Genomic DNA, 12,009 nt, shown 5'->3' on the forward strand with positions numbered 1-12,009 from the left:
ACTCAATTGCAAAGAACTGCAGTTATTCCATTGTTTTGCTCATGCATCCTTCAGCCTATTAAAAATACCAGTGGCTTAGTGAACACTGGGAAGAATGGCCCACGATTGCTATACATTCACATTGTCCTTCAGATTATATATATTTAGGCTTCTTCATAGCCGGCGCCGTGTTTGAGGCTGCGCAGACGCCCTCTAGCTGCACATTGGGGAGCTGCAGCCTCGCAGGCTCTCAGTCCTCCCTGTAGCTCGTCTTTCATGTCACTAGTGATGCTTGTATGTGCAGACGCAGCCAATCTCTTCCTCGTGACGCTAACCGAGGCTGGGCTCAGCGGGCTTCCATCATAATATTTAACACACACGCACACACCCCTGGATGAACACTTGGACGGGAGACAAGGCAGCGTGAGGGTGTGGGAACAAATGACGACCCGGGATCCCTGCACCTGCCGGGCCAGTCTCTCATTTGACTTCAACGAGGCTCGAAGCGGGACGAGCAGCATCCGAGCATCTCTGCGGATCACCTGTTCTTTCTGTGGAATTTTGTACTTTCTTTTTTCATCCTAAACACTAAGAGGGATGTGTTGCTTGTGGACTGCGATCCCTCCTCTCACTTTACCACCTTGAATATTGCACATTTGACATCTTATTCTGCGCGTTTTTGAGCAGATTTGAGGAAGAATTTCAGCGCTTTTTTTTTATTTTTTATGCCGGATCTCTCCCCCTCCTCCTCCCTGTTAACGATTTATTCAGTGCTCCGTCCTCCTGACACTGTATCCTATTCAACAAGGCAATGAATGAATGACGAGCACTGCTTGATCCGCTGCCAGTGAAGTGTCCACAATGTGTCAGTTCGTCCACCTGCCTGGGAGTGAAGGACTGGGACTATTCTAGCGAACAAATAGAGACTGAGAACATGATGGAGTTTTTAACATAGATTGACACGAATAACGTGCGCTATGATCACAGTTAATCTTCAAACAAACATCACTGCTTTGTCATCGTATAACACTGCTGGACATCAATGTCGGGGGCGTAAGGTGCGCTGCGCTTAAAGCTAACTGTATCAAGAAAAACCCGAGATGATAAAGATGATACTGTTCCGTAAATTCCGAGTGTTGATACTCATGGTGTTTCTGGTGGCGTGCACCATGCACATCATGATAGACTTGCTGCCGAAGCTGGAGAAGCGTGCGGCGGGAGCGGAGAGCGGGGACGGCGGCTGTCAGTGCGCTCACCACCCGGGCGGGGAGGCGCAGGGCTGGGGGAAGCAGCGCGCCAGGTCGGCGGCTGAAGCGGGCTGGCCTAACAAGCACACGCTGAGGATCCTGCAGGATTTCAGCAACGAGCCCAGCTCCAACCTCACGTCACACTCCCTGGAGAAGAACACGGCAGCCGGGGACAGAGCGGAGTCCCTCCGGCGCGCCGGACCGTCGGCGGGGAAGGCGGGGGAGCACAAGCCGCTCATCGGAGACGCGAGCGGGGGTCGGACCGTCCCAGCCCACGGTGTCTCCAGACTCTCTGCTCTGTTTGAGCAGCCTTTATACAAGGTCGACCTTCCCTCGCTAACGGACGATGACACTTTGTTTAACGTCAACACTGACATCAGGTTCTATCCCAGAGCGACAGGGAACCAAGGATGGTAAGCTGAGGGGATTGAAGCAACTCAAAGGGTTACAAGTGGGACAATTTAAAACACATCTGACTGCTGACGGGATGTTATGAAGGGGCCAGAAGTAGCCTAATTCTTACAAATGTGCCACATGGGAACATGAGCTGAGTGTTGTAGGCTTCATACAGTCAAACTTACATGAATGGAATTAAATCCTGCAAAGGCATCCTGCATATTGTCTGTCTCGCTTACTTTCTTTTTAAAATGTAGTTTCCATCTCTTCTCTGCCTCCACCTTCATTCCCCATCATGCTTCTGCTACATTTGCTGCATCTACTCATCTGTCCTGTGGTAGAGATCTCACCTTTTATAAGCAATAATGCATTTCAACCCCATAAAAGTCTTATCTGTCCTGTAGCTTAATTCAATACTTTCATTAAGTGACTGTAACTTCTCCTGTAATGATCCGTTACAACGGCTGAAAGGAAAATATTCACAACCAGAATCTGCTTTTCAACAAAACTTTGTGCCAAACCTCCTCTCTTCTTCTGTCCCTCGTGTTTCAGGCACAATGAAGAGGGGAACGAAGAGGAGGACGAGTTTTCTCCAACGGGAGAGGTGACGGCGGAATCTTACCCCAACTGGTTACGCTTCCACATCGGCATCAACCGCTACGAGCTGTACTCCAGACACAGTCCTGTGCTGGACGCCTTACTGAAGGACCTGGTCACACAGAGGATCACCAGCGTGGGTAAGTCTGACAGAGACACTTATATCAAGATTTGTGTGTGTTAGTGTGTTATATTGTGTGGCAGGTTGTTGGTTAAATTAAAGGACCCAGTTAACACTACATTACAAACATTGCCACTAAAAGAGAGAGAGTTTAATTGTTCTACTCATTTTTATTTATTGAAGCGGTGACCTGCTGGCAGAACTATCTTAAAGAATACCTTGCTTGAACATATTTTCATCACAGTCACATGTGCCTCTGTCCTCGTTGTGATGGGACTTCAGACGCTTTTCTACACATGTAAAAATACTTTTCTGTTTCTGATATTCAACAAATAAGAATGTTTATTAAAGAATAATACTGTATCACAGTTTTTCATTATTGCATTGGCACATCTCTCATAAAAAACAGTTAAAGTTCCCAGGGCTGAAGATGCATTTTCTAAAGGAGCTCATGCATTCAGCAAACATTTAAGTTTACCTGCAAAATTCTGTAAAACACCAAAAGTCTTTAAATCATCAAAATGATACTTATTGACATGGTGTAAAACCAAGGCAGGTTAAATGTATTTTATCAGAATGACAGAAGACATGTGAAGAGTTTAGTTCAACGTTAGATTTCCAAACTGTCTTGTCCTTTTTGTTTCATGACCCTAAACTGCTCTGTACTGACTCTACTGTACCTGACTGTGATCTTTGCTAAAGCTGTAGCTGCTATAGTGTACCATAGTGACTCCACCTCTTCAGATGCTGGTTTAAAGGAACACGGCATTCCCATTCCCCCTTTTGAAGCAAGAGCACTTAAATATGTATGTAATGTGAAGACAAACAGTGGTCACACAATACAGAACCGTAATGAATACTAAAGCAGTCTTACTGAGCTCTGCACAGAATGATGTAGGAAGGAATCAGTGAAATCCTGAACGCCTCGTTTGTTTGTTTGGACACACCTGACAATGAGTGTATCAGTGTGCCTTGCAGACTTTACAGACTCTCCATATCCAGACAAATGAATGCCTCTCTGCAGAATTAGAGAGTTGGATGAGCTCTGTATGTTTTGGTTTACCCACAAAGATAAAAACAGCCAACAATCATTCAGATGAAGACAATGCTGCTCAGTTATTCTCCTGATGTGTCGGGCCTAGGTGCATTTGCATCAGGGAACAAAGAACGACAAATGTTCTGCTTTTTTTGCAAAATACAAAAGTGTTGAGACAAATAAAAAATATTTTTTCTAACTTAATAATGATATTAGAGCCAAACCAACCTAGACAAAATGTATCTTGAGCATCTTCAGCCTTCAGGAAGTGGTGGCACCATAGAGTGAGATTTGTGCACCCGGCTTGTCTGAGAGAACAGTGAATCACAGCATGTTGGTACCTATGACTGTATGCAAGAAGGAGGTCACAATGACACACATCTGCCCCCTACATCTGCATTTCTGCTTATGTGTGCAACTTTACAAATCCATGTTCAGCAGACTTTTTCTCTTGGGGGGGCTTCATTAAGATTTAAACAATCTGTGTTTATCAAATCACGAGGCTGTTCTGGCCTGTGAGAGAGCTCGTGTGTCTCAGGAGAAACCGTTGTTAAGACCTCTGCTATGTCTCCTTAATGACTTTAATTTGATTAAAAAATCCCCCCTGAATGATATTCTAGTGCGTGATATGACGCACTTCACTTCATCTGTAACAAGACAACACACTTGCAAACTCAAAATGTTGTCCCTTTAAACTCTAAATACCCACTACTATATCTCTCATTTGTATACTAATGACAAAGAAGTGCAAGTTCTGTGCAAAGGAAAAATGAACTTGAGCACAAGTATTGTTCTAAGTATGAGGGTGCAAAGGTCATTTCTGCAGCTTATTTCACTACACTCTGATGTCTGCTATAAGACTGTTTTTATTTCTATCCACTGTGTTCATTGTAAATAATACACCTTGAGCACACTTAACTACTTTATTGTACTTTTTTAACATCGTATTATTCAGATGCCATTGTTGACAAATCTGCTCGTTGAGAGGGATGTTAACACAACTCAAAGCACGTTATCTCTGCCTTTGTTGTGTTCATTGTGCTTCTTATTGACGCTGTCTCTACTGTCTCATTGTTATTAGGCCCTCCATCTCTCACAGGCAGCTCACAATCATTCACTCCCCTACACTGTAGTAGTTTCTGTGTGTTTTTGTCCCCTGTGTTTATACGATATGAAGCAGCAATCTGTGCACAGACACACCTATAAAACACATTCTGTGTGCTGAAAAGAAAACCCCCATTGCAGTGTGGGTGTGTTTTTGTGGCTCTAGAAGCATGCATTAAAGCTTTTGAGCCCCGTAATTGTTGCACATACTTACCACTTATCTGTCTCACTGAAATCCAAAAAAAACCCACAGCATTAGAAAGTTTCCCTGTTCAGCGTTTTCTGCACTCCCCTCGTCTCTGTTTTGTCTCTCTCTGTTGGAGAGAGGCTGCATGTGGCCTTTTGTTCAGTCTTCACCTAGACTCATAAATCACCACGCACAGTACGGCGCAGCGGCACAGGTGAGAGCAGGGTGGATTTATCATCCCAGCAGGGGGGATGGGAGGGGAGAAACTGATGGTGGTGCATAGGTGCAGCACGGAGCTTTAAGGGAGACCGGAGAACATGATGGTTTATAAAAAAGCTGACACAGGAATCGATTCATCGTGCATGCTTGGACAAACAGAACAAGAGATAAATTGCCAGATCGGCAGAGACACAAACATTCACACACATGTACTGAGGCAGATGGCCTTAAGGGGAACGAAACTGATATCTTGTTGAAGTCTACTGTGGTTCAAGTTGTGTGATTGCATGTCAGCGTTGTTACAATCCTGGGAAACAATCAGCTGAGCTTTTCTGGCTTCTTTTTTTTTTCAGCAGGGGATTACCTTTTGTAGTTTTTTCAATTAGAAACAAAATTTTTATAAACGTCCAGCAGAGAATTGAGGTCAGTCCCTCCAGGATTGTGACTTGTGGCTTATGGGTTCAAGTTCGCAGCATTAAAACATAGTCCAGTCAATTGCAATCTCTCAGAGGTTTTAGTCGTGTTGTGTAGCTGTACCAAGTTTAAAGATTACTCTGGGGGGGGGGGGGGCACCATCCACTTGACCTGGCTGCAGCAAATCTGCTTCATGTGTAGGCTCGCAGTGAATTATTCCACTCAATATCCATCTTTCTGTGGTAAAGAAAATGCACTGAAGTGAGGGTTATTGGGTTAGATTTTGAGCATCAGCGTGACTTAAAAACGAACAGTGAGTCACTGTAAATGTGGAGGCTTGCCAGCAGTGAGTAAGACAAAACGAGACAGACAGAGCAAAGCCGAGATAATATGAATAAGAGGATGACATGTGCAAACAAGAAAGAGGAGAGATACAGTGTGACAGTCAGTAAACACAAAAAGACAGCTCTGTGCAGGGGGTAAAGAGCAGCCAGCTCCTCATCCAGCAAGCAGTCAGTAAGTGGGTCCACTACGGGGGGCTTATGTTGATATTGGGGGTTAGGCAGAAGCGCCGTGTTGTGTAATATGCTCAAGTTAATGCGCTGTAATAAATGGGCAAATCCCCCCAAAGCCTGTCCATTATGACAGAAACACAAGGCATTTAGACAGGCCTGGCGGTCTCTTTGTTTGATTCAGAGGCAGGCAGGGAGCCCACAGTGAGTCCATCACCCCCTTGGGAGACACCGCGGACATGACGGATAGACAGAGACATGTGCCCCCGGCTCCTCTCCCCGAGGGGCGCAGGAGGTCAGATTGTGAGTGTGAGTGAGAGTGAGAGTGAGAGTGAGAGTGAGAGTGAGAGTGAGAGTGAGAGAGAGGAGAAGTGGTTGTGGAGAGTCACACAAGTGCACAAGCAATCACTGAAAATTGTGTACAAGTCATGAAGGCTTACAGAGAAAACATCTGCTCAGAATCAGATCTGTTGTGCAACATGTGCACATGTACTTCACACATGGATGCAGCGGGACAGTTTGGGTCAGGTCATATAAAAAAAGAGAGGAATTGCAATATAATGATACACTGCTGAATAGTGGTTTCAGTGGACTGTAAGTGCTGTTTATACTTGTCTCTCTTTAAAAAAAAAAGAAGCATGTGTGGTTCTGAAGACACATGCACTCTGCAGGAGCTACACCCTTGCAGAATGTTTGATACACTTGGACAAATCATCAATTTTCACGTTTCATTCTCCATCAAACCCACAGCTAGCTGCCGTTTTTGGCAGATGCTTTTCATGCCACTTCTTGCTCTCAGCCACGCCCACCTTCCATACTGCCACAGTTGTCTGACAGATTGGTCAGTAGATGTAACGGCTCTGTGTGCATCTGTGGGATTGCATTTGTGTGTGTGTGTGTGTGTGTGTGTGTGTGTGTGTGTGTGTGTGTGTGTGTGTGTGTGTGTGTGTGTGTGTGTGTGTGTGTGTGTGTGTGTGTGTGTGTGTGTGTGTGTGTGTGTGTGTGTGTGTGTGTGTGTGTGTGTGTGATGATGCTTCAAATGGTGATCTAACATCTTGATTGTTTTCCTTCCAGCCATGAAATCAGGAGGCACCCAGCTGAAGTTGATCATGACTTTCCAGAACTATGGACAAGCGCTGTTCAAGCCCATGAAGTAAGTGACACTGCAATTGACTGCATGATACATTTCCATACCAGCCCACGCTGCACCACCAGAGTATTTCTTTTATCATTGTTAGAGTTCCCTTGTAAAACTCCTTATCAAATATATCTCAGATTTCTGCAAATCCAAAATTTTCCCCCTGAAATAACCAACATCAAAAATCGGTTTGATGCGCCCACTTGGAATGCATATGTTTCAAGACTGCTACAGAAAATCTCATCTGAATAAGCGCCAAGTACTGCCGCTGCATGTATCGTTCAGATGCACAGCTCTCCCCTCCGTGTAATCTTTTTCTGTCTGCTTTTTAATTAACATCAACAGGCTTATGTGTTAATTAAAATGAGCATTGAGCCGTCTTGAAGACGTCTTTGGGGATGCATATGTACTGGCACAGACGCATCACACATGAAAAAGAAATGCCCTCCCTTTCAGCTGAGCCGAGTTTTGCCCGATGAATTCCCCCGCCGACACGGATAAACAGTGTCCAGGCCAACTGGGCTGTGATCAGAAGTAATTGCTCAGGAGCCTGGTTTGATTGCTGTGAAATGTAGAATGGTTTTCTACATGAAAGAATCTGCAGAGAGTGTTAGACTCCGTGAAGGAGAAAGAAAGAGAGAGATGGAGGCGGAGGGGAAATGAGGATGAGACAGATAGAGAGGCTGTGGGATATGTTTGCCTGAACACACTGGTGAATAATGCTCATAAAGCTCAAAGTGTGACATCCTGACGACCGGCACAGGTATCGTTTGTGATGATCTAAAGTGAAGCCACCCCACTACCATACAAGCCAAAGTCACAGTAGAGGGATTAACAGGAGTTCAGGCCTATTGTAAGAGATGATTGTTGGAGAGGCTGCAAAGTTTTCCTCCATGTGTTTGGTGTTCATACCTCTTCCTCAGCTCCTCTTTACCTGAATGGGAAGTCACTTTATCAATAATATTTGTAGTACATTTCCATGTTCTAACTCTGTGCTTCATCTCAAGAGCAAACAGTGACTGTAGATGTCCCAATATGAGGCTTTGTTTCCAAAGCTGGCCTTGGAGAATATGATCCAAACAACAGCAATGTGTGCATTAATAGTAGCTTTCATACAAACAAACATTTCAGGTCCACAATGCAGCCTTCAGGCTTAAAAGCCATGTTCATATCTGACAACAGAGAGGACAATGGTTGTCTGGTGTGTGTGGTATATGTGTAGACGGCATAGCCATTTAGACAATATGTGCACATGCTTAGGTTTGAGTGCAAATGTGTTAGCAGGATGGGTGACTGGATCTGCTCAGAATAGGTCAGTAGAGAGTCTAAAGTCATCAGCATACAAGTTTATATGAAAGTGGAGGTTTCACTCAGTGTTGAGTAGTTGAATGAGGTAATGGGGATGGAAGGTTGTGTCTTTGTGGGGCTGCAAGACAGTATTCAGTAGAATATCATGCAACTTATATCCAAGGAAAATTTCTTTTTTTTGCAAAGTTTTGTAAATAAAGTTAGGTTATTGAAATGCTGAAGTCTCAGGTTTGGAGGTATAAGAATCTTCATGGTAAATGATTCAGATCTTGATGCTACGATTTTCATTTGAAACTCGAATGAGGTCTCATTGACTGGATTTTCAACAACTGGCTCCAGCAGCTGTAGAGGGAGAATGTTGAGTTCTTACAGGAGATCTAAGCAAAGCAGTGTTTCTCAGTAGCTGTCAGAAAGCGTTGTGACAGTAATTACATGTCAGTTTCTGAATTATATGCTACAGATTCATGCAGCTCTTTATTTAGCCTGTCATATCTTATTCAAAGTCGCTGCTTTGAATGCCACCGTCATCTGTCTCCAGTGTTTACAGATATTATGCAAAAGTCTTCAGAGCGAAAGACAAAAATATCAGAGTTTTCAGGGAGAAATACTGTAAGAAGGTAACCTTTGTTCTACTCTTGTTTGTCTGCCACGGCAATGATGTGTCCCACTTTTATTTTGGGAACTGTGATGCATTCTGGGTACAGTAGTTCAGAGTGTTGCCATGTTGAGCTGTTCTTCTTCACCTGTCCCATTGTGCAGCATCAAGTGGAGCTTCAAAGAGGCTTTGATGTTACAGGCCTTCTTTGAGCCGAATGCAAATCTGTAAACTGGCATGAGCCAGGAGACTGCACAGGCTGACAGCCTGCCAGACACCTCCACTCCATGTTTTTTTGCTGTGCAGCTCTGGGGAAAAAAAATGTTTGAGACTTTGTTTTATCCGTCTGGCTAACTTTATGAGTGTGTTAGGTGATTTCATGGGGGTAGAAGATGCTTACTTGTTTTTTCACACTTTAATTTGGTGTTAAGTGTTAACAGTTTGTGTTTCCCCCACAAAACATCATCTCCTTTGGCTTTTTTATGTAGCGATATTCTGCCACCATTTTTCCTTCTATATACCAATTCTTCTGCCATGGTTAGAGTATTTACGGATACCAAGTATCACTAGGTTGCCATCAGGCCGCATGTGGAACAAAGAGTATGTTTGTGCAGGAAATAGTGGGAAATGTTACTGTGATGCCAAGATGTAGTTTAGATACTGATATAATAAATAACCTTCACTTCAATCCCACATTTTGACACTTTAATCAAAACCATTAGCTAATAAATAACAAAAACAATGCTTTACTGCAGGCTGATTTGGTTGCACACACTATGAAGGTTGTGTATATCTCCACAGAGGCAGATGCAAGAACATCTGTAGCTGCTGCTTTTCTACATCCATGGGATTTATTTTTTTGTCTTTTTGCAATTTCTCAGTCCAGAAGAAGAGGAGCCACAGTCTGCTGACCTGTATGATTGGGAGTGCTGCACAGTGTGGTGAACGTTTGTTATTTCAGCTGCTGCTACCTTTATCTTCCTAAGATTTGAAATCTGGCAGTCAAACATGTACAGCAGTGAGGTTCCTCAGTTGGGGGTTATTTGGATTATTTACAGAGGTCAACTCATGCAAAACTACAGGTAAAGTTATCATAATGCCTTGGCTACTTAAAAGTAATTAGTGAGTCATCAGTAAAATCCTCCCTTTAGAAAACAAGATCAAAAACACAATATGCACAATTTGTAGTAAAGATGGCGACTTCCGATGGTTTGTTAGTGAAAGAATCAAAGACTAATGAGAAAGAAGGGAAACACAGCAGCATGTGGAAAGAGAGCATCCTGGTGTTGGAAGATGGATTAGAAGCAGAGAGAGAGACCAGAGGGTCGGGGAGCGGTTTTCACTGCCAACCTGTCAAGAAGCCGGCTCTTCCAGCTGGAGCCAAGTTACATGCCGAGCTGAGACCCTCCACGCCAGGCCTCCGTGTCTGTCTGGCTGCGGTCCCTGATGCCCATCCTACCCATCCCCTGCCAAGTTCCCTGGTTTATGGTGTGTATACAGAATGTTCATGTCATGCTAATTGGATTTGTCAGATGGATGGTTGGGGGATTGCAGAAGGAGGTGTAAGCCTCAGATATGCAATGAAAGAATTAATTTCTCCATCACTCCCCGTCTCACGAGCATGTTTCCACCCCCCCTCACTTTGATTCTGTTGATAGTCTTGCAGCTCAGAATGGTTTGTGGACTGCAAGAATAGTGGAAAGGACTTTGATTGCCCCTGTTTGTTGTGTACATGCCGCAGCTGTGCCGCGAGCTGTTGTATCAACACGCAGGGGGCTATAACATGTGAAGATATGTTCTAGGACATATACTGTATATAGGGCACACATGCCCGTCCATAAGCACCGTTGGGAATCAGGATGCATCCTCCTCTGCATGAACCCGACCAGTTTTGACAAGTACGGGCCCTTAACGCTAGTCAGACCAGCGGGGTTGGCTATGAAGCGCCTTAGCTGCAAACCCCAAGAGGCTGCTGGGTATTATATCATCTACAAGGCTGTTTCATAAACACAAATCCATCGCAGGGCCTCATCATATCTAATGCACCACACTTTGGTTATGACTGACATTCCCCATGGATCCTGTCTGCAGATGGGAATCCTATCAGGAATGAAAACATCTAATATCCCCCAGAGACAGCCTCTCCCTGCTGTAGTTATTGATCTGATCATGAAAGATTGATGATTTTATTTATTGATTTCCATGCATTTAGGTAAAGTGCAGGAAGATACGGAGCTGGTTCTCTCTGTGGAGCTTACCTGCTGACTGCAAATATTTCCTCTTTACAGGAACTGCCTTTTAATCTTCTTCAACCGCAGAGCTTTTTCAATCCATACGCTGAGATGACAATCCTGTAAACTCGTGACTAGATAACAAGCATCTGTGCACCACATGACAACCAAAGCGGCTTCACAGATTGAGTTGTCTCTCACGTCTTTTTACACAAGCAGTTGGGAGCATGAATAGAAACCCAATGAAAGCAGAAAGGTATCAGAAAAAAAAGTAGATCACGCGAAGCATCAGCAGATCCATCCTGATCCAAACAAGCCCCTCTGTAAAGGAAATGAACATCTCATTTCATGGATAACATACATATGCATGCAAATGTATGGCATGCATGCAATGCTCAACAACACTAGATCGCCTCTTGAATTTCTCCTCATGGCTGAATGGACCGCTCCCATCTTTTTACCGTTAACCCTTGGAGCTCTGCATTCAAAATCTGTCTGTCATAGCTAATATTTTAAGAGCTTCATATTCTTAAAATCTGTGCAACAGAAGCTTGAAATAAAAGTCGATGAACCTCAATGATTGATAAAAGTGTCTAATGAAATTAAAAAAACAGTATTTGCATTTGATTGAACGAGAGTGAAAAACAATTCTCGATCTGGAAACATGAACAAAATATCTGAGTACCAAACGCTTCATGTCTGTGAAATCTGCACAACTCTATTTTAATGTATGAAGGCTTTCTCAGTTGTTCTTGAGATATTCTGTATTTAACATTCGAATATGTCGAACTCATTCACCATTCACATTCGCTTCTCACACGAGACTTGGACGGGAAGGATGGCCGGGGGGGGTCTCAATAAAGAGCGTAAAGATGTTTTTTGGGTCCTGTCGTGCAAGAGTCCTGTTTTTATATATACTTATACA

The 12,009-nt window shown here is 43.8% G+C and overlaps 1 protein-coding gene across 1 annotated transcript in view; it reads left to right on the forward strand.

Moving 5' to 3' along the window:
• The first annotated feature begins 258 nt into the window (after positions 1-258).
• fam20ca (FAM20C golgi associated secretory pathway kinase a) overlaps positions 259-12,009 on the forward strand; it is a 38,646-nt gene continuing 26,895 nt past the window's right edge. The window contains exons 1-3 of the mRNA XM_020636290.2: positions 259-1,639; positions 2,175-2,359; positions 6,887-6,965. Of these exons, the coding sequence (XP_020491946.2) occupies positions 1,080-1,639; positions 2,175-2,359; positions 6,887-6,965 (824 nt within the window). The 5' untranslated portion in view covers positions 259-1,079. The remainder of the gene's footprint in view (positions 1,640-2,174; positions 2,360-6,886; positions 6,966-12,009) is intronic.

The sequence above is a fragment of the Labrus bergylta genome, chromosome 16 (genome assembly GCF_963930695.1).
Source record: "Labrus bergylta chromosome 16, fLabBer1.1, whole genome shotgun sequence".
In the NCBI taxonomy this organism is placed as follows: domain Eukaryota; kingdom Metazoa; phylum Chordata; class Actinopteri; order Labriformes; family Labridae; genus Labrus; species Labrus bergylta.